Below are 21575 nucleotides of genomic sequence, written 5' to 3'. Positions count from 1 at the left end.
TTCAATCACGTGTCTAATTAAAAAATTAACGTCGTCTTGATTCTCTGTTAACTAGAGTTAACGCTGTTACAATCGAGGTGTGAAACTTCCGAAATTCAAAAGTTGATGTATTTTTTGGGTAACGCAATTTAGTCTGTGTATTAAATGGAGAGCCTAAAAAATTCGTGTATTAAAGTAGCAAAAGAAATTCAGTCTGGGTATTTTTAAGGAATTTTCCCGTATAGTTCCTTCGGTATTAATTGAAAACATTTTTGTAAGAAAAAAAGATAAATTAGGAAGATTATGTGAATAAATCCAAAAGAATAACTGAAACTTCAACAAGAATAATTGTTTTTCAAAAGCTAGTAGATATGATGTTATCTGGTTTCGTAGAAGAAGAAGATGGTTGTTAATGTCAGATTTTTATTTTCTGAAGACATAGGTGAAAAGTATGATCCTAACGTTAGGCTACGATATTCCAATCATAAGTTTCACTGTAACTATATCCATATGTGGCTAACCTATACTTTTGTCCTTGAATCTGCCTAACCTATACTTTTGTAAACCGAAAATAGCCAAAGTCAAACCGTTAAAAATCAAGGACAGACAAAACCGAACCGACCTGTATTAGCAATTATTTCTATAAATGCTGAGCTATTGGGCTTGAGAAGGCCCATTGGCTAAAAACCATTCAAGGTATAAACAAAAGTCAAAAATCGCCCGGCACTCGCACACGGCGTAGATAACGTGTCCGTCGCACGGAGAATCCAGATCATTAAAGAAGAGGCCCGAGAGAGAGAGAGAGAGAGAGAGAGAGAGAGAGAGATCTAGAGGAAGAAGAACGAACAAAAATGGCATTGCAATGGCTGATTCTGTCGTATGTGGTTGCTGCCGAGGTCGCGATCGCAGTCATTTTGACTCTACCTTACCCTATGCTCGTGAAGAAACGCGTCGTGTCACTTGTCTCGCTCATACTCCAGCCTGCCGCCTCCATCGTCGCCTTCGCTGGATTTCAACTCCTCGGTGACCTCCCCTCTCTGTCAATTCATTTATAGTTAGGGTGTCAGTGATTTTTGGTACTTTTGGTTTTTAATATGTATTTTGGTTACTTTGTTTCAGATCTTTACTGGAAGAATGAACATAGACTAATGTGCTCATCTGAGGTTTGCACTGCCACCGAGCGGGATCGCTACGAGAAATCAGTAAGCATCATCTTTAATACTTTCTGTTTTAAGATTGTTTCCTCATATGAATCAAAGCGTGTTTGTGGTCATGTCTATCTTGTTTAGTTGAAGCTTAAAACATCTGAGGATCTAGTTATTTGCTTTAAGTTAGTTCAGTACATATAGAGATGTCTGAGTAATGAAACATCAAATGAGTTCACAGTAGTTCAACCAATTCCATATTTTGTCACAGACCCAGTGGTTCTTCTGAGTTCACTTCTGTTATCTTATATTAGTGTAACCATCTGGATCTATAGATTAGGGTGTGACTGGTGACCAAGGAAATGAGAAGGAACATTCAATTCCTTACGGTTCCCATAAAAATACACCATTCATGAGGAATTATTAGAATGGAACTAGTTTTATTTTCTACGTATGCCCTGTTCTTGCGAGAATAAGTTGGTGGTTGATTGTTGATGAAACTTAGATAACCAACCACTTGCAATTGCCTCTGTTTCCGAAACACTGATCTGGACCTTTGATTTAGTTTGCGTTTATGATCGGTTGAATCTGTTGCTGCACATTATTTGTGGCTTCTGTTCTTCTTCCCTAAAATGTATTAGGTCAGCAAACTTACAACTTGTGTGTTCAGATCTACAAGGCTCAGCGGAATGTGGTTCTTTGTGCGGCTGGGATCCTTCTCTACTGGTAACATCATCACCATGCCACAACTCACACTTATGTAATTTGACCAATGTTCTCTCATATTCATTGGCAGGTGCATTTTCCGCATCTGCAAGTACAACAAAGACCTTGAGCATTTGGAGGAGCTAGAGAAGAGATGCAAGGCAGAGTAGTAGTAGTATTAGTTTCCCCAAGTCTGCTTCTTCTGTTATTAATATAACCTCGTCTTGTGACTACTTCAAAATTTTAAACAAGATAATGATTTATCTCTGAGAACGTCATTGCACAAGACCTTTTTGGTATTTATTCCTCTTGCAACTTTGTTTTACCTTTTTGAGAAATAGAAGGCTCTATTTTATTTCATCTCTGGAAACTTGACATTTACAGGCTGGTCGTTACAAGAAACCTATCTAGATCACTTCTTACCATAAACCCCCGAGACAAGCAGGTGATGTCTAGGACCAACAGAGAAGCGGCCAATTACGTATTGTACTAGACCAAAACAACCGTCACCGATCACTAGGCCTACGATTCTTACGACCTGGCCCCTTCTAACATTTTTTTTCTTGAATAAATACTAAATTTATTCATCAAAAAGACTTGTTTACATTAAGTGGGTCCTTTTTGGATATAAGAGCATGATTAACGGAGGTTCTTAAGGTAAGATTCTTATCGGAATATTCAGCTAAAAACTATGTTCTAAACTACTACTTCTGCTCCTTTCCTTTACACTTTCACTTCTTGAATAAATCATAGATTTAAACACTAGCCTTAACCCTTAACGAAAGAACAAGTTGTGGGAGTGGATATTCTCCGGTGAGAATAACCTACTATAACCTACTACACTACGTGTTAACATACAATAGGTAAAAAGCGGCTTTGTCCGCTGTTAGAACTTGTCTGAAAGTAAAGTATGTGGTCCAATAGCAATACCATCTCGTGACACAATCTTATTTCTGCGACAATTAAAAACTCAATCCTAAACCCAATCATATAATTGATCGCATAATGTTGCCCCTAATATTCTCTAAGTACACAATAACTGAACTGATCATCTATAATTTAAAATCCTTTATATCACTGTATATTTCTCTTTGGAAACTAAAAACCACAAACTTTATTAATTAATATTTGCTTAAAACTTGTCTATATGTTTATTTTTAGAATTTGAATATTTCCCCACAAACAAAGCCAAATCTCTGAGATTCAGACCCAAAAATATGAGAGGTGGATGTCAGAATATTCAGAGCAGAGGAAGAAAAAATAAAAATAAAAGATGCGGCTACTGGTTGGAATATCCTTCAGCATCTCTAACCGCACCTTTTAATATTCTCTTATTTCTTTTAACTTTTAATATCTTTTTCGGTTTTAAAAAGCATCTTCTTCTCCCTCCCTCCTTCCTCATCAATCATCGTCATTCACCATTCTCCCTTCTCTTCTTTGCTTCGCATCTCAACCAAACTCCTCTCTATTTCTCCGCACAATAATATATTAGAGATAGAGAGATACAGATTTGTATAATTTATACATATATATATATATATATATAGTGTAAGCGTTACAAACGAACAACTAACCATGAATTCTCGTCGATCGTTAACGTCCGCTACGGCGGCGACTATGAGTTTTCTATTGTATATCTGCACAACCGTAGTCGTCACCAACGGTGAGCTTCAGAGATTTATCGAACCGGCGAAGAGCGACGGTTCTGTTAGTTTTATAACCATCGGAGATTGGGGTCGCCGCGGTGACTTCAACCAGTCTAAAGTCGCTTATCAGGTATGAGGCCCATCTCATTACAGTAACTGAAATACTTCTTGTAACCGTCATACATAATAACATTTATCTTTTTTTCATTAAATATTCTAAATTTAATTTTATTACAGATGGGAAGAGTTGGAGAAAAGATAGGTTTAGATTTCGTGGTGTCCACGGGAGATAACTTCTACGACAATGGATTGTTTAGTGAATACGATCCCAACTTCAAAGAGTCTTTCTCTGATATCTACACTGCTCCAAGTCTCCAGAAACAGTGGTACAGTGGTAAGTATTCACAAACTCTTTTTTTTTTCTCATTTTTGTTTTCTAACCAATCTTGTATTAAACTGAAAAACAATATGGATGCAGTCTTGGGGAACCATGATTATAGAGGTGACTCAGAGGCTCAGCTAAGCTCTGTTCTCAGAGAAATCGACAGCCGTTGGATCTGTCTCCGATCATTCGTAGTCAACGCAGAGTTAGTCGAGATCTTCTTCGTTGACACAACTCCTTTCGTGAAAGAATACTACACAGAAGAAGACGGTCACACGTACGACTGGCGTGCGGTCCCATCTCGCAATTCTTATGTCAAGTCTCTCCTCCGTGACCTCCAAGCTTCCTTAAAAAGATCCAAAGCCACGTGGAAGATCGTCGTTGGTCACCACGCCATGAGAAGCATTGGTCACCATGGAGACACTAAAGAGCTAGTGGAGGAGCTACTTCCGATTATGAAAGAGTACGGTGTTGATCTCTATATGAACGGACACGACCATTGTCTTGAACATATCAGTGACGAAGACAGTCCTATTCAGTTTCTGACTAGCGGTGCTGGCTCCAAGGCTTGGAGAGGAGATGTTGACCCGACGACCAACAATCCAAAGTCTGTGAGATTCTATTACGATGGTCAAGGGTTCATGTCTGCTAGATTCACTCACACGGATGCAGAGATCGTCTTCTACAATGTCTTTGGTGAGGTTTTGCACAAATGGGTTACTTCTAAACAGCTTCTTCTTTCCTCTGTTTGATTCAAAGGCCTAATAAACTGGGTTTCTTTGTAATTTTTGTAACATATTTTTTAAGATAAGTTTAGCATCCCTATCACTCTTTAGTTCCCTCCATTTCATATTAAATGTTCTAGAGTAAAATTTTGTTACAAAATAAATTTATTTTAGAATTTTAATTAAAAATTATTAATTTTTTATATATATATATATATTATATAACTCTTTGTATTTTCTAGTTTATTCTTTTATTAGTTAAAACACAATTAAATGTATGATTAATGATTTTTTTTTATTTAGAAAATACAAATTTAAATATATTTCAAATCTATATGCACAAATTTAAAACAACAACTAAACTGAAATTGAGAGAGAGAAACATATTCCAACTCAGCATATTATATAAATGTAATGATTCCCTTAATGGCATATTTTTTAATGTTACATAAGCTAGTCATATCCATTACAAGTGTACATACCATTTTTTTTTAGTTCAGTACAAAGTGGTACCTTGCATCTACATGGCTCTCAACATCCCAAAGAAACGAACCGAAAGTCACAGCCTCCAAGACAAGCCTCTTCATTCCACCAAAGCTGATCTTTATCTGCTCGTCCTTGGATGAATCAACCGTACCTTCAGGAGTAATCACGATCTCAGGCTTACCAAACAATGCCTCAGTGTGCTTCTCAATGATCCCAACTCCTTCCCTTGATCTAATGGTAGCGTATCTCTGAAGCGTCTCGCTATCAAAAGACATCACGTACGTCCTTAACCGAGACGGTTTAATCTCGCTACCAAAGCCCTTAGCACTAACTCCACCCGCAAATGAACCGACCTCAGGGTGAGACGACACAGCTTTAAAAGTCACGTTCTCCGGCTGCTCCACGCTTGTTTTACTATCATCCAACCCACCTGGGAGAATCTTCATCGACTTTTCGAGCTGAAACCTTTGGTCAACCCGCTTCAAGAAGTATCCGTACATGACGGAAGCGGCGTAGACTTGGCCGACTCTGAGTTTGCTTATCTGTGCGACGGAAGCCAGGTCGCCCATTCTGGGACCGAGGATTAAGGCTAAATGGTTGTGGATCATCTCGTACATCTCGGATGAGTGAAGCTTCTCGAGTTTCTCTACTTTGGTAGGCCAAGTATCAACGCGACCAGATGGATCTGATGATGATGGGGTGATTGATGGTACGAGTGATACGTTAGCTTCCATGAACTTTTGAACCACCAATGCGTATAGAATCTCTTCCAGTGTCCTTCGTCTCTCGTTTTCTTTCAACTCAGCGATTCTCCTACACAAACAAAAAACAATTCTCATACAGATTCAAACTCTAACTCTCCTATGTATATATTAAGCTTACACACTAACTAGTGGACCAACTAAAAACTGTTAGACAACTAAATTGTCGAAACAAGCAGTAACGAAACTAATCAAGTTTTCCTAATGGTTATCACTTACTACTTCAAGCAAAGGTTTAGATCAAGATCAAGATCAAGAGTGAAGGGTATAAACCTGTAGAGAACGATGTCGGTTCCAGGCGCGGACGATGCATCTTTGTTCTGACCCTCGGAGTCACGATCAGTCTGGAGCTGCTCAAGCTGCTGTTCAACAGCGGCAGGGACGAGATGAGGATGAGTCACCAGAATCTGAGACAGAAACTGACCAGCAGGAGACTCAAGCTGAAGCGGCGCGATCGGTTTAGCAGCAGAGGAGGAAGCATCATCATTAGATGCTGAAGCTTTTACCACAAAGCTTCTCCGAGTTGTTGAGCTTTGCAACGGTCTCGAGAATCTAGCAAACGCATTTTGCTGCAAACAGATAAAAAAAAAAACTAATTAAAATTCTCCGTTTCCGTACGAAAGTTTCGATTTTTCTTTGGCCACTAAACACAAACCGGAGCAGAGGGAAAAAATCGAATTTTTGATTATTTGATTAGGTGAATCGAATCAAGAGCAAAAGATTGGAGACGTACCCTGAAACGAAGTTGACGTCCCGGACCAAAACGCGTGAACCCAGGGCCACTGGCCGTGAGGAACATAGATCCAGCACCGTTGTCGGAAGTTTTAAGTGGTAAGACGGAAGATCGGATCAAACTCGCGGTCGCGGCGGCGTCCATGTCTTATTTTCGAGAGTTGAGAGACTATACTTTTGTCGGGAAAAAGAGATGAGAATAAAGCATACAGAGAGAATAAGAGAAGTTTCGAGGGTGGCGAGCTATCTATATTTTACCTGCAATTAGACCTTTTTTTTGGTTTTGTTCTTTGACAATAATGCGACTCCGATCCGATTATTTATATTATAAACAAAATGAAATGACTCGGGAAAATATATTATTTTGAATTCTTACATTTTTTTGTGACCGTGAAAATTATAAGATGCCGTGGTCATTATACGTCCTTGGATGTCTCATACAGCAATTCTTCTTGTAGCATCATCATCCATGTCTCTTTTTTAATAAAAATCTCGATAGTTCGAAAATGTTGTAGTTATTTACAGATCATCAGTTGATGAAGTCACAAGTTTGTTTTTAATTTGTGTGCGTGTGTGGGGGTGATTATTTCGATATAGCAATTTGGCCCAAAGCTTGGACACTTTTTCTCACGTTTGATAGACAATTCTAGAGGAGTATGGATTTTAACTGTAAACTTTTACCCTTTTTACTTGTCTTTTTAACTGGAAACTTTTACCTTTTTACTGTTCTTTAACTCTTTAAGCCTCACTTTTAGGCAAACTAAACGAGAAGATTCAAATACTGCAAAGGAAGCCAAACGATGAGAGCCACTAACTGGCTCTTGTGTCCATTTCCACTTACGTGTTGGATTGCTCTTCACGTTTTGTACGAGGCACTCTTTATGCAAACTTGACAAATAGAGTCAAATTAACAAAGCAATTGAAACGATTAAAGCCACCAACTCGCTTCTGTGTTCCCACTTACACGTGTTAGATTACTCCTCACGTTTTGTCAGATTGTGACGTATGGGCTATATTACTAGTCCATTAGATATTCTATCTGGGCCCATAAACTCTGCCACCACAACCTTTAGCCTCACGTTGGATTCCGTTACGTGTTCGCAACTTACACAGATCTTTATTCGGCGCATTCAACGAAGTCTCTATCCATCTTTCTTCTTAAGTTTTATCCACTCGGTTGATGAAAGAAAGGGGACTAAGATACAGAAAGGAATTGTTGATTACGTTAATTGCTAACAATTAAACTAAGATTAATACGGTTTTCTATATCTTACGGAACAAGGGATTACTACATTATTTGTCTCAATTAATTAAGTAATTAATTTACATCAATTATTTCCACATGGGGGAAGAGAAGTTGGAACCGACCAAATTATTATTAGAACACACTTCTCTTCTTACTTTTTGTTCGATTTGATCTCCACTTTGGTCGCTTGTTATCTTCTTATACCTCTCTCGAATTCGTTTCTATCGTCTGTCAGAACTCATCAATGGCATCCATGAGTTTCGCCTTGACTCGCTTCTCTGGACTCTCTTCTAAATCAACCTTATCACCGGACTTCGATCACTCCTCTCGCCGGACTTTTCTACCTCCGAACAGAGTCGGTCTCAAGATCTCCTCCTCTTCTTCCGCCGCAGCAGACTCCGAGCCTGATCTCAGTGTCACCGTAAACGGCCTGAAAATGCCGAATCCGTTCGTGATCGGGTCGGGTCCACCCGGTACCAACTACACCGTCATGAAGAGAGCCTTCGATGAAGGCTGGGGAGGCGTCATCGCCAAAACCGTAAGCTTTCGAATCTGTTCCCTGCTTATGTGAGATAGCAATTCTTGAACTGTATAGTTTCAGAAGTAATCATTTTTAATCAGAGGAATGTGTTGTGAATCTGTCTGTGATTGGATGGTGTTTAGGTGTCGCTAGATGCATCCAAAGTCATCAACGTAACGCCTCGATACGCTCGGCTAAAAACCGGATCCAACGGCTCAGCCAAAACAGATGTGATCGGGTGGCAGAACATAGAACTCATCAGCGACCGACCTCTCGAAACCATGCTCAAAGAGTTCAAGCAGCTGAAACGAGAGTACCCTGATCGGATCCTCATCGCTTCCATCATGGAGGAATACAGCAAAACCGGTTGGGAAGAGCTTATCGACCGCGTTGAGCAAACCGGTGTTGTGAGTTTATGTTTTCCACCAACACACAGATTCTTAAACTCACAGATCTTAATATATTAATGAGAGTAATTGTCTTGTAGGATGCATTAGAGATCAACTTCTCGTGCCCTCATGGTATGCCAGAGCGCAGAATGGGAGCTGCTGTTGGACAAGACTGTGCGCTTCTGGAGGAGGTTTGCGGTTGGATTAATGCTAAAGCTACTGTTCCTGTTTGGGCTAAGATGACTCCTAATATTACTGACATAACTGAGGTGTGCCACTATAACTTCTTTGCCTAGTAAATAGTTTAGTCATTTTTTATTAGCTAGAACCCTTTATAACCATGTTCTGTTTTCTTATTTTCTTTTTAAATAGCCGGCAAGGGTATCTCTAAAATCAGGGTGTGAAGGGATTTCAGCCATCAACACAATCATGAGTGTGATGGGAATTGATCTGAAGACACTGCATCCTGAGCCATGCGTTGAAGGGTTAGTGGTAGCATTCTTATGATGTCAAAAGTTTAGCAACTCTTGTAATGGGATAACAGAGAGTTTTGCTAATGTTGCTACTGTTATGTGCAGTTACTCAACTCCAGGAGGCTACTCTTATAAGGCTGTTCGCCCAATCGCGCTTGCCAAAGTTATGAACATTGCCCAAATGATGAAGACTGAGTTTGGTGAGAAAGATTACTCGCTTTCCGGTATTGGAGGTGTTGAAACTGGCTATGACGCAGCTGAGTTCATTCTACTAGGATCAAATACTGTTCAGGTGACTAAACTCAACACCACCTTTCACTTTTTTCTTTTGGATTCCACTCCCTGAGAAACTCAGTAATTGATTTTGGTTGGAAGGTATGCACCGGTGTGATGGTGCATGGCTATGGTCATGTGAAAACGCTATGCGCAGAGCTTCAAGATTTCATGAGACAACACAACTTCTCGACAATAGAAGACTTCAGAGGGTATGTGCAACTTATTTTTCATATCTTTAAATCATGATTATTGTTGTTGTTTACTTGCTTCCTTGCTCACTTGTCGTCATCTCGGGACAGGCATTCTCTTCAGTACTTTACAACACACACAGACTTAGTCAGGAGACAGAAAGAAGCCATTGAGCAGAGAAAAGCCGAGAGGAAAGGCTTGAAATCTGATAAAGATTGGACGGGAGATGGGTTCGTGAAGGAGACTGAAAGTATGGTTTCTAACTAATAGCCTGAAGAAGTTATTAACCCAAATGTTTTATAAAGTTTGAAACTTCATCATTTCTTAAGTCTCACTTGGAAATAAAAAAGAAAACTAGGTTGTACTGTATCTTATTTTCTTCTCGTTGTGTATCACTTGTACAATGTATCCATTGTCACCACTTCTTTTTCTTTCAAGCTGGCTTAATTTCTAGCCGGTAACAATGAGATTGTTAAATTGGTCTGTTGGCAAAATATCTAATACGAGTTTACGCTTTTAATTAGAACATTGACCTTTTGATCTAGATGAGTTCTAATCAACAAAGCATAGAGTTTTGGAAATTCCTAATGCTTATTCTTTTGGTATTCATTTATATATAAAATTTTCGTAGAAGTAACCTTTAAAAATACTAGGATAATTTGAGGTTTTGTCAAATTATTTTGTTTTAGTTTTTCTCTCTCTCTCGCTAGATTCTTCATTTGAGGTTTTTATTTCCCCGCTACTTAGATGTCCACTCTTTGGTGATAGACTCCGCTTAAGTGTTAATAATTACTCCCTCCGTTTCGAATTAGATATCGTTTTAGAGAAAAAATTTTGTTTCAAAATAAGTGTCGTATTATGGTTACGATGCAGAATTTATTGACTTTTTATTATGTTCTATTTTTCTATTGGTTGAAATCTGGTTAGATGTATTGGTAATGATGTTTTTATCTAGTAAATATACAAAATTAAATGTTTTATTAATCTGTGTGGCGAAATCTAGAACGACAATTAAAATAAAACGGAAGGAGTACTAAACTAGTTGATAGTTATCTATTTTGTCATCTCAACACAATTCTTGTGGATAAAATTTATTGGATTTTACATATTTAATTCAGTGCTAAATAATTAACACACCTTGTGACTCCGCAACAGTATGTTGTATCAATTTAGTATGGTATTGTTACATTTCCACCGTTTGTAAATCTTTTACGTCAATGTGTATTTTACCTTCAAAATTTACACACTTGATATCATTGAAAATAAACATGATCATATTCTCACATGTATGGAGACATTTATGTTATTAATGTGAAACAAATGCTATATGTAGTTGGTCTTATGATATTCAGTCCAATCATCTAAAGAAGCTATTTGGTGTCAACTTATCAATTTTTTTGAAAATATAAGGACTTAAATATTTAAAAGATATAAATTGGATAAAATGGAGAATCACTTGAGAGATATCAGTGTCAACAAAGAACTATCAAATTTTGTAAGTATATATATCTAACATTTTCAATGAAAACGTAACGAGAACAATTTTTCTTTTGGCAGATGCTCAGCTGAATTAGTGCTATATTTGGTCACCAATATAAGCTTTATGCAAACTTCTTAACGAATTATTATTTTTCTTATAAACTCATTGTATATTATTCAAATATTATATATAATTTAATTAAAAATGTAAATCACATCAGACTAGTTACAAGAATTCTACTGTCTATTTCGGTTTGGTTCATTACACCACTGTGTTGGTTAAGAGTCGGTTTTTACAAACACTATTTGTAAAGGTTTAGCTCATCAGAGCAGAATCATTCAAATACAACTTTTTCCCAAATCCTAAATCTCTGTAGCACCATCATCATCTTCAACCTCCATTGATGAATCTCTGCTCCTAGAAAGAAATCTTCTTCCTCAATAGTTCTTTCATAGACTTTGATTTACCAATCTTTGGATTTGCAGAGAATCTCTAGGTTGAATTATATATTCTAAATCATGACATTATGTAATTGTGAATCAACTTTACATCTTATAATCATGACATTATGTAATTTTTCCCTTCAGTGAAATATTTTCCTTACTTGATATGATCATTGTTAAACTATATATACATAAGAATTTGCATATTTGTTTGCTTTTCGTATTTTTTATAATAATTTATGGATAATATAATAGTCATTATCTTAAAAACAATTTTTATTTTAGAAAAAAAACATATACATTAATAACAAAAATGTTTGTAACAACTTTTTCTTCGTCACAATTCGACTGCTTTCTTGTAAGTCCACGTTAAGGGATTTTGATATGCATTTAATTAGCTCGCTGTCTTAGTAATGTTCATGTTTTCAGGACAATTCCATTGTGAAGCTCACAGTTTCTGTTGGAAACTTTTACAAAGTCAAAACTTTGGCTCGGTCTAGAGTACGTGTTAATTCTAGGGATTATACCAAAAGATCAATTTTCATGAATTACATTTATCTATTCTCCTGAAACATTTAATTCAAGATATCTAATACTTTTTGCGTTTCATATTAAGTGTCATTAATTTTTTGTTACAAAATACATATTGTTTTAGAATTTCAATGCAAAATTTATTAATTTTATATATTATCTGACTCTTTATTTTTTTAATTTATTTTATATTGATTGAAATATGGTTAACCGTATAAAATTTATGTTGCAAAATAAATATTATTTTAGAATTTCAATACAAAATTTGTTTTATTGAAAAAATATATAAAAAGTTAAATGTTCTCTTAATTTATATGTACAAATATAAAATGACAGTTAAAATTAAACGTAAAAATATATTTTCATACTAACTGTAATTTGCATAATATTATAAATTTTCTTGCACAAGCATGCGGCAGCCATCAAGGGAAACATAGATTTAACACTCATTCGAGAAAACAGCACATATGAACGTCACAGGTAACTTAACAATTTATATTTTGCAGTTCCCAATGTATAAACTCACCCCCAAAAAGAAAAAGAATTGGTTGAGTGTTTATTACCTGATATATAAATGGGATTGCTCCTTTATTTGAAGCCATTAACTGGTGGAACTGCTGAAGTTTTAGTTTCAATAGGTATACATCTCTTTTTGTAACTTAAATCAATAGGTACATCTTTTGGACTCGGTTACATTGCAAAATGGTTTCAGAAAATGGTTACCCGTTATCAAAGAAACTTTTGAAATACAAGATGGAGCCCATCGCAAGAAATCGTGATGGTCAAACGCCTTTGCATATTGCAGCTGCAAAAAGTTAACTTGCAGTAGCTCAAGAGCTTTTATAAGTTACATTGGCGGAGGCAGAAAATATTTCTGTTGGGGGCAAAAAAAAAGGTATGGAAGCAAAAAATAATTATGAGTGGGGACATCATATAGATTGAGCTTTAAGTTACACTATTTTTTTAATCTTGTTGGGTTCATTGCCCCCATGTTGTTGCATGTGGCTCCGCCACTGCTTACTAACCTACTTTTCAAAAAAAAAAACTTACTAACCTAGATGACATGTGCATGTTAGATATATATCACGAGTTCGCGAAAGTTGATGAAACCTTAACTTTCATTACGAACACTTTTCTTTACTTGTCTTTAGCTGGGTACACGGACCACTTGATAAAGCTACAAACGGAAAGCACACAAAGACAACTTTTGGTTGATGATAGTTTTTTGGGTTAGATTACGAACTTGCGAAATGTCATTGATAAATTGGTCTTGGAAGCGTGCACATTGTTCCACCACACGCCGTGCTTTTACATTTTACAGCAGCTATTTTAAATTAAATTATTAAAACGACAAACATCTTACAAGAGCAAGAGTTAATATCATGCCAAAAATAAGTGAGCAGGATGTAAAAATAGCGTAGCCAATTTAGTTGTTGAACATGTCTTTGTTGTTTTGGATTTTTGTTAATAAGATGTTGAGTACTATGAGGTGATCGATGAAAATGTTTTTGAGCAGCTACGAAGAATGATGTTTCGACATGATCCGTGAATGACACAAAAATGAAGGTTTCTTTCATGCATGTGTTTGAATTCCATCGGATTGAGTTTATTTGTAAATACTGATGTATAAAAATGACAACTTTTTTCTAGTTGTATACAAAAAAATTATCATTCTTATAGTGTAATGACCCACTATCTCCACTATCTCCACCATCTCCACCATCTCCATCATCCCCAACTTTTTTAAAGAGAGAGAGAGAGAAAGAGAGAGAAAGCTCACCTGAGCTCGTCGCCGGAGCAACCGTGTGCCGTGATCACGTTCAGCTTGCCACCACCGATAAACACCCTAGGTAACCGCCGGAAACCGCATGCCTTAAGTTCAGTTTCGTTTCCGTTTAGTAAATCGCCCATAACTTCCTAACCATTGATCATCTCGTGCATCCAAGGCCATCATCGTGTTCCTCTCGTCGAGACGAAGCCGTATACACCAACCACGCCTCAATCGGAGCCCGGACGAAGCCGCACGCGCTTCCCGAAGATTCGCCTCGGCGCACGCGTGAAACACACGCGCCGCCGCCGTCCGCCGGAGCCACCGCGAATTCCGGCCACTCGCCGCCGTCTCCGACCAACGTTCGTTGGAGCCGCCGTGACCGACCACCGTCCCTTCACCGCCGAGAAGCTGCCGCCGTCGCCGCGTCGCCGCCGTTGCCGCCGTTGATTTTCCGGTAAGCCGCCGCGTCACCGCCTTGCCAACGTCGCCGCCGGTGACCGACACCGGTGACTCGCCGGTGACTCGCCAACTCGGCCGAGTCAACCCGGTGAGTCAGCTCGGTGACTCGGTCAACCGGTGGTTTGACTGGTTTAAATCGATTTCGATTCGGTTAGGTTAAACCGGTCGGTTAAAATCAATTGGAAATCGGTTAGGAAAAACCGGATTAATTAATTAATTAATTAATTAATTAAATAATTGATCTTTGACCAGCGGGTTGACTTTTCCGTAAATACCCGTTTTAAACCGTTCGATAGGCGTTCTGACTCGAAATTTCGATCTGATTTCAGATTTGGAATCCATTTGAGCAGCTGGAGTTCATAGATATCACTTCTTATTATTGCCAAGGTGAGGGTCTATTCCCGAACTTCTCGTACATGGCTTAGGACCTCGAATAAATATAGTTTATTTCTAATGTGTTCCGTCTGTGTGAAATTGAGTCTATCATTGCTTGTTTAGTTTTTAGGTTCTTTGCATAAACCAGAACTAGGGGGTTAGAGGATTCAACATTGATTGTTTCACTTAATGTAAATTCTTAGCTAGGATTGTTTTTGTTTGGAGACGGATACAGAGACGGACTTCTGTATGCCGGATTGTATGGAGGTCACAGCCAACTTTAGTCGACCGGTTGAACTGTAGACTGGAAGTGTCGATAAATCATCTACGGGCGTGTGTTACCGAGCACTTTTTCGGTGTGTGTATGAACCGAGCACCTTTTCGGTAGTGTGTTGGCCTGTTAGTGGGCGGCGAGTGCGCACCTCGCTAGGACCATTGTTTGTTGCTTGAGTACTTTAGGTACTGTGTTTGACATGCATTAGAATTAAATTATATTTATTCGGAGTGCTATGTCCGGGTCCATGGACTTCGGGGTAGCATCCCATACCTCGCTGAGCGATTCCCCTGTCGCTCACCCCTCATTCTTTCCCCCTTTTAGGTGAGACCGACGAGCAGCAGTGATTATCGGACCGGTGCTATTGGGCTTTTGGGTTTCTATCGCTTTTACCGCTTTTATCTTTATCGGACCTTTAGGCCTTTGGACTTTTATCGTTTATGTTATTCCTATTTCAGACTTTCGGTTTATGTCGTATTTTATATTTCGGATGTTATCGATGTTGGGTTTTTAGGCCTTTTGGTACCGTATTGACTTTTATATTATGATATGAAATTATTATTATTTGAGTTGTATTATTATTTTATTTCCGCTTTTATCAATTTATTATATTTCGAAAGTGGCTGGTGTCACAGTTTCTCTGTACGTTTCAATTATTGAGTTGCATGATTGAATCCATGCAAGTTGGTTAAAAGGTCATGCCTATTTAAACACATCAGGTTAATGCGAGGACGTAAAACAGGGCAACAAAATGGGCCTTATGTCAAATTGAACAAGGAAGAAAACGTAACGTCCGCAAAAGACAAAAGTGTCCACGACTTAATTCATCATGTTTATACTTTTATAGTCATCAATACAAAACTCATTTCATTTCGTACCTAACTAAACTACGTTTACGTGCTCATCAACAATTTTATACTATTTACTGATGGTCTACTCATCTTCGAAGTATATCCATAATCAGGTTGGTACGAAAAGACATAATATGAAGAATATCAAGAAGCTTCTTAGTTTTTGCGAAATTGCACTCGTTCCATCTTCTTCCTACGATTCACAAAATCTAAAACTATTTACGAAACCACTCAAGGTGGGCTAGTGGTAGGAGGGATTTCAGGCTGAGGGTGCAATTCCCAATACTCCTGGGTTCGAATCCCCGCGGCTGCAAACAACTTGAGTGGCCACGAGGGGATTTACATGGGCTCCTCTCGCCCTCCAGACCGCTTCGCGTAAACAGGGGCCCTTAAGTGGACGCTTAAAAATCCTGTAATGGCATGGGTTTAGGCCCGGTAGGTTAGTCGATCGCGCTTAGCGGTCGGATACTGGATTATCAAAAAAAAAAAAAAACTATTTACGAAAAGAGAGTTCGTCTAACAATTCGATAGTGCAAACACTTTTTTTGTTCACCGTATTGCAAAGTCGTAACGCATAGAACTTATTTAGAAGAGAACTAACTAGCCTCCGTCTGATAAATAAACGCTTAAGATAATAATTGTAATTAATGTAGTCATAATCTCTATGTAAATGTCAGGAGAATCCTAACGGAATCGTTTACTAATATAAATAATTACTAAAAAAATCAAAAGATAATGTTGGCAGACAACAGTAAATAAAATCATGTAATTATTTTAAAATAAATTAATTAATTAAAAAAAAAAAAAAAAAAAAAAAAAGCTCTATAAAAGAAAAACACTCGTCAGGAGAGAAGCTGCATTGATCGTCTTCCCCTAAACAACACTGATTGATTATCTTTCTCTCGTGACGGCGCTATGTCTCTCCTCTCAGATCTCGTCAACCTCAACCTCTCTGACTCCACCGAGAAAATCATCGCCGAATACATATGGTTCGATCTCCCTTTCTCTCTTTCACGACCGAGTGACATTATTTTGGTTTCTTTCTATTAATACGATCGTAAAGTTTCCATCTTTCTTATTGCTGCTATTGATCTGTTATGATTCTGAGAGTTGACGTGATACATCATAAAGCATGTCGTGTGAATTTTGAATGAACAGGATCGGTGGATCTGGAATGGACATCAGAAGCAAAGCCAGGGTAATTAAATAAATACTCTGTTTCTTGATCCTCTGTTTTTTTTTGGCTGATCTGATTTGGTTTGGATGATACAGACACTCCCAGGACCAGTGAGCGATCCATCAAAGCTTCCTAAGTGGAACTACGACGGATCCAGCACCGGTCAGGCCGCTGGAGATGACAGTGAAGTCATTCTATAGTATGTTCTTTTATTATCTATACTTACGCATAAATATCAAGTAAATATGAAGTAAAAAGTGTTGATCTTTGTTTTGTTTTGTTAATGAATCGATAGCCCTCAGGCGATATTCCGTGATCCGTTCAGGAAAGGCAACAACATTCTGGTATGGTTTAATTTTATATGATTAGAGCGTGTCAATATTCATTTGTTACAAAATCAAATTCTAAGAAAATCATTGTTTATTGTTATCTATCTATGCAGGTGATGTGTGATGCTTACACGCCGGCAGGGAATCCAATTCCGACCAACAAGAGGCACAACGCTGCTAAGATCTTCAGCAACCCCAAAGTTGCCTCTGAGGAGCCTTGGTACTCTCCTCCTCTTCTTGGTCTGCTAATCAGTTAATCATATACTAATACTCTTCTCTTCCTGTGACTCAAAAAGGTATGGGATTGAACAAGAATACACATTGATGCAAAAGGGTGTGAACTGGCCCATTGGTTGGCCTATCGGTGGCTTCCCTGGCCCACAGGGACCATACTACTGTGGTGTGGGAGCTGACAAAGCCATTGGTCGTGACATCGTGGATGCGCACTACAAGGCCTGTATTTACGCAGGTATTGGCATCTCTGGTGTCAATGGAGAAGTCATGCCTGGCCAGTGGGAGTTCCAAGTCGGTCCTGTTGAGGGTATTAGTGCTGGTGACCAAGTCTGGGTCGCTAGATACCTTCTTGAGGTAGACTGATCTTTCTTAAACCGGGGTTTGTTCCCAACTCAAGTTTCAAACATTGCTAATAATCATCATCTCTTTTGACAGAGGATCACCGAGATCTCTGGTGTCAATGTCAGCTTCGACCCTAAGCCAGTCCCGGTTAGTGTCTCTAATCTCTAACCACACTCTTCTTGTGCAATAAGTTGTAACATTGTTGCGTTGGTTCAGGGTGATTGGAACGGAGCTGGAGCTCACTGCAACTACAGCACGAAGTCGATGAGGAACGACGGAGGATTAGCTGTGATTAAGAAAGCCATAGAGAAGCTTCAGGTGAAGCACAAGGAGCACATTGCTGCTTACGGTGAAGGCAACGAGCGTCGCCTCACGGGGAAGCACGAGACCGCGGACATCAACACGTTCTCTTGGGGAGTGGCGAACCGTGGAGCTTCGGTGAGAGTGGGACGTGACACTGAGAAAGAAGGCAAAGGTTACTTCGAGGACAGAAGGCCAGCTTCTAACATGGATCCTTACGTTGTTACTTCTATGATTGCTGAAACCACCATCCTCGGTTAAAATCGCACACGTTCTTATGTTTGTGTTTATCCGGTCTGGTTTTCAATTTGCAAACTTGTTCTTGTGATTGCCGGTCTATTTCGGTTTTAATAATTCTTATGACGACATTTTGTATTTTTTTCTTCTTAGTTTCGAATAATTAAATAAGGTATTCATATGGTGAAAAAAGTCTATCAGCGACTTTTGTGTTGTTGTTGTTTTGAAATGATAATAATAATAACAAAGTACGGCCTGGCACGTTGGAGGTTAATGAGCTTGTCGGAGTAGTAAAGTAGGTGGATAAGATCTGGTGATTAATAATTATGAATTTATCTTAAAATTTAAATGTTGAATGTTCTTTACAACATTATGCAGGATGTGGCATGTTACTTACTTAATATAACGTTGAATATTCTTTATCAACAATATTCATGATGTGGCATGTGACCTACTTGGGAATTTTTTAAAATATTTATAATTCCGAAGAGGTAGGTAGGGTGGTGGATTTTTAGGTGGGAACACCTCGCAATGCTCGTCACGTGCACCGTACTGCTAAAGACCTAATCTGTCATTGAAATCCGTGACTAGCTACGGAGGAAAAGTCAAATCCAACTTTTTTTTATTGACAAGATAATTTATTATCTGAGTGGGACGTTCGTGACTACTCCACTGAGAAAAGTTGTGACGCATCATTTCTCTTAAGTTGGGCATAGTGGCCATTACTAACCTAGAAAGGATGACGATGAAAAGTTTTTTTTTTTGTAATCCAGGGTTCCCCGCTTCGCGGATCAATCCCTGGGTCCGGTCAGGCAGCGGACCAACTTCACCTGGGAGGTTTTTCCCTGAGCCCGAAGGTCCAGTACCCACTTTTGTGACAGGGATGAGCAGTTCGCCTCCGGCTGGCGTCGAACCCGGAAGCATAACAATTGGCTCCCAAGACTCTAACCAGTAGAGCTGACTCATCCCGTCGACGATGAAAAGTTGTATTAGCGTTTTCTTAAGTTTCGGCAAGACATGAAACGCAAGTACATTGTTAGTACTTTTGTACCTCTGTGCGTTTCTGTATCAATTTGATTCTTTTATTCTTTTGCCAACGTATCACGCTTTTGATTAGTGTAGCCATTTTGTACACGTTCCTCGTAAAGTTTGTAAATTACTAATCATGACGTCCAACCCACTTAATTTAGCTTTTTATAAAGTAATAGCAAAGTTATGATTTTTTTTTGTTGTCGACAAAACCTACGATTGGTGATAAGTCGAAATGTAAATTAACAATTTTTTTTGAATTTTAATAAGCTAACAACATGTTCTTAGATTTTAAAAAATTGATACCCAAAATAGTTTATTTTATTTTATTTTGAAGAAACTAATACTCTATCCGTTTCAAATTATATGATGTTTTAGAAAATTATGTTGTTTCAAAATATATGACGTTTTAAAATTTTAAGGTTAGTTTAAATTTTATTGAAAATTATTCAATCAGTAAAATTTTAATGTCTTTTTTATAATTGGTTGAACTTTTTTAAAATTATATCTTTAAATATACTTTTTAGAAGAATATATATTTTTTAATCTTTGTGCGCTAAACCCAAAGATAGTATAAAAAGAACAGAGGGAGTGTTGTTATAAAAAGGAAAAGTAATATTGTTATTGGTTCAACTAATATATGCGTGCAATCGTGCGTCCTGAGTTTCATGAAGCATATTCCGATTTAACTTCTCCACAGAGAAAAAGGCAGTTGCTCAAGAAAACTTGGTAGTTTTCTTGAATGGAAGTATCAGGGCTTCCAATGGTAAAAGCGGTTCAAGCAGGACAGATCAAACAGATCATACAAATCAAGCGGGACAAATGCAGATCAAACAGATCAAACGGGATAAGTGCAGATCATGCATATCAAATAGTTTATTATAATTTTAAATGGTAAAATCAGTTTAAATAAAACAAATTATATATTTTAAAAATTAAAATTATAATAAAAATCAAAACACATAATATATAAAAACTTTAACAATTAACAAAATACATATCTTTTTATTAGTATACATATATAAACTACAATACTATATATTTATATAATACATATTATAACTAAAACCACATATGTTATATAAATATAATAATTTAAAATAGATATTGAAATTATATGATGAAAAAGCTAAATAGATAACGATAGTCTTTGTATTATTAAAATTGTGAGTAACTAAAATGAAAATATAATATTTATAGAAGAAGTTTAGATATATTTTGAAATTTAATTATTTATGAAAAAAAATCATTCATTGGTTAAAAAAAGATAAAAACAGATTAACTGCCTCAAATGTATGGTGGTGAAATCTACATGCAGATCTCCTGTTTTTTTTAATAAAAAGATAAAAAATATTTCAGATTTTCAGCTATGTGCTTTATAAAAAAAAAAACGTGAATGGTAAAACATGATAACTGCACTTGCGGATGAACTGCCTTTCTCCCACTACACTATTCAAACATTAGGTGTGAATGATGATGATACGTGAATCATATGATTCCTGATTCATTTAACTTGGACTCCTTTTACATATGAGCACACAAAACTCTGAATATTTTATTCAGTTTTCATTCTCTGGTTGATATCTTTGCAACTTTTTATTTTTATACTACTCTTTAACAAAGAAGGTGAAAAGTTGATGTTGCTTGTCTATGCTAAAAATTCAGTCCAAATAGTTTACATAATAATCCAGCACCAAACTAGCAAATTATCTTTTTAACATTAACTAGACCCTCGCCAGCGCAGATATGAATTTTCAGTTTTTAATTATTTATTTTATTAAATGATGTATTTGTAATATTCGTTCATATTATATTCATTAAGTAAATATTTTTTTTATATATCTTAAACTATCTATTTTTTAACGAATGTGTGATATCATAAAAAAAAAAAAAAAAAAAAATGAGTATAGAGTTAATTAGATAATTTTAAAAACAGAAATTTTTCTTTCCTCTGCGATATCATATAAATAATGATCCGCCCAGTTAATAAAAATCATGAATATTTTATGTGTAATTTTTTTATTTTGACCATTTCCTTAAAACTATATTAAATTTTACATATTTTAATTAGAATATTTTTAATATCTTT

General features: G+C 37.2%; 5 protein-coding genes across 6 annotated transcripts; 4 read left to right on the top strand and 1 right to left on the bottom strand.

Moving 5' to 3' along the window:
- Positions 1 to 283: 283 nt before the first annotated feature.
- On the top strand, positions 284 to 2115 carry LOC106343149. Of its 2 annotated transcripts, none has more exons than XM_013782288.1 (5): positions 284 to 744; positions 788 to 1002; positions 1099 to 1181; positions 1795 to 1850; positions 1921 to 2115. In XM_013782288.1, exons 2-5 carry the CDS (start codon positions 831 to 833, stop codon positions 1997 to 1999), a joined length of 390 nt encoding a protein of 129 aa, XP_013637742.1. In that variant the 5' UTR covers positions 284 to 744; positions 788 to 830; the 3' UTR covers positions 2000 to 2115. The 2 variants fall into 2 exon arrangements, with proteins under 2 accessions (XP_013637742.1, XP_013637741.1); XM_013782287.1 differs by having other exon boundaries at positions 588 to 740; positions 784 to 1002.
- A 103-nt stretch (positions 2116 to 2218) lies between these two features.
- On the top strand, positions 2219 to 4695 carry LOC106343148 (purple acid phosphatase 17). The gene is made up of 3 exons (XM_013782286.1): positions 2219 to 3605; positions 3713 to 3869; positions 3954 to 4695. The coding sequence occupies exons 1-3, from the start codon at positions 3405 to 3407 to the stop codon at positions 4607 to 4609; spliced, it is 1014 nt and encodes a 337-aa protein (XP_013637740.1). The 5' UTR covers positions 2219 to 3404; the 3' UTR covers positions 4610 to 4695.
- A 271-nt stretch (positions 4696 to 4966) lies between these two features.
- On the bottom strand, positions 4967 to 6867 carry LOC106295786. Its single transcript, XM_013731769.1, has 3 exons — positions 6563 to 6867; positions 6103 to 6398; positions 4967 to 5881 (listed from the first exon to the last, which is right to left on the bottom strand). The coding sequence occupies exons 1-3, from the start codon at positions 6704 to 6706 to the stop codon at positions 5074 to 5076; spliced, it is 1248 nt and encodes a 415-aa protein (XP_013587223.1). The 5' UTR covers positions 6707 to 6867; the 3' UTR covers positions 4967 to 5073.
- An 890-nt stretch (positions 6868 to 7757) lies between these two features.
- Positions 7758 to 10150, top strand: LOC106343135 (dihydropyrimidine dehydrogenase (NADP(+)), chloroplastic). Its single transcript, XM_013782272.1, has 7 exons — positions 7758 to 8345; positions 8471 to 8734; positions 8815 to 8985; positions 9089 to 9201; positions 9295 to 9481; positions 9565 to 9674; positions 9765 to 10150. The coding sequence occupies exons 1-7, from the start codon at positions 8052 to 8054 to the stop codon at positions 9919 to 9921; spliced, it is 1296 nt and encodes a 431-aa protein (XP_013637726.1). The 5' UTR covers positions 7758 to 8051; the 3' UTR covers positions 9922 to 10150.
- A 6507-nt stretch (positions 10151 to 16657) lies between these two features.
- LOC106295911 (glutamine synthetase cytosolic isozyme 1-3) lies at positions 16658 to 18731 on the top strand. The gene is made up of 8 exons (XM_013731923.1): positions 16658 to 16827; positions 16997 to 17036; positions 17111 to 17214; positions 17311 to 17359; positions 17458 to 17564; positions 17641 to 17932; positions 18014 to 18067; positions 18137 to 18731. Exons 1-8 carry the CDS (start codon positions 16754 to 16756, stop codon positions 18479 to 18481), a joined length of 1065 nt encoding a protein of 354 aa, XP_013587377.1. The 5' UTR covers positions 16658 to 16753; the 3' UTR covers positions 18482 to 18731.
- Positions 18732 to 21575: the final 2844 nt, after the last annotated feature.

The sequence above is a fragment of the Brassica oleracea genome, chromosome C5, assembly GCF_000695525.1.
Source record: "Brassica oleracea var. oleracea cultivar TO1000 chromosome C5, BOL, whole genome shotgun sequence".
NCBI lineage: Eukaryota > Viridiplantae > Streptophyta > Magnoliopsida > Brassicales > Brassicaceae > Brassica > Brassica oleracea.
The sequence above is the reverse complement of the archived record's forward strand: the minus strand, read 5'-3'. Positions and strand labels throughout refer to the sequence as shown.

Bases quoted from the DNA above. Each gene is read 5' to 3' on its own strand.
- LOC106343149 (XM_013782288.1), top strand. From the start codon at position 831: ATGGCATTGCAATGGCTGATTCTGTCGTATGTGGTTGCTGCCGAGGTC. The intron at 1,003-1,098 runs GTGACCTCCCCT...ACTTTGTTTCAG, and splicing joins CGCTGGATTTCAACTCCTCG to ATCTTTACTGGAAGAATGAA. The intron at 1,851-1,920 runs GTAACATCATCA...ATTCATTGGCAG, and splicing joins GCTGGGATCCTTCTCTACTG to GTGCATTTTCCGCATCTGCA.
- LOC106343148 (XM_013782286.1), top strand. From the start codon at position 3,405: ATGAATTCTCGTCGATCGTTAACGTCCGCTACGGCGGCGACTATGAGT. The intron at 3,606-3,712 runs GTATGAGGCCCA...ATTTTATTACAG, and splicing joins AGTCTAAAGTCGCTTATCAG to ATGGGAAGAGTTGGAGAAAA. The intron at 3,870-3,953 runs GTAAGTATTCAC...ATATGGATGCAG, and splicing joins CCAGAAACAGTGGTACAGTG to TCTTGGGGAACCATGATTAT.
- LOC106295786 (XM_013731769.1), bottom strand. From the start codon at position 6,706: ATGGACGCCGCCGCGACCGCGAGTTTGATCCGATCTTCCGTCTTACCA. The intron at 6,399-6,562 runs GTACGTCTCCAA...ATCTGTTTGCAG, and splicing joins GACGTCAACTTCGTTTCAGG to CAAAATGCGTTTGCTAGATT. The intron at 5,882-6,102 runs GTTTATACCCTT...TTGTTTGTGTAG, and splicing joins ACCGACATCGTTCTCTACAG to GAGAATCGCTGAGTTGAAAG.
- LOC106343135 (XM_013782272.1), top strand. From the start codon at position 8,052: ATGGCATCCATGAGTTTCGCCTTGACTCGCTTCTCTGGACTCTCTTCT. The intron at 8,986-9,088 runs GTGTGCCACTAT...CTTTTTAAATAG, and splicing joins ATATTACTGACATAACTGAG to CCGGCAAGGGTATCTCTAAA. The intron at 9,675-9,764 runs GTATGTGCAACT...ATCTCGGGACAG, and splicing joins ACAATAGAAGACTTCAGAGG to GCATTCTCTTCAGTACTTTA.
- LOC106295911 (XM_013731923.1), top strand. From the start codon at position 16,754: ATGTCTCTCCTCTCAGATCTCGTCAACCTCAACCTCTCTGACTCCACC. The intron at 16,828-16,996 runs GTTCGATCTCCC...TTGAATGAACAG, and splicing joins ATCATCGCCGAATACATATG to GATCGGTGGATCTGGAATGG. The intron at 18,068-18,136 runs GTTAGTGTCTCT...GCGTTGGTTCAG, and splicing joins TCGACCCTAAGCCAGTCCCG to GGTGATTGGAACGGAGCTGG.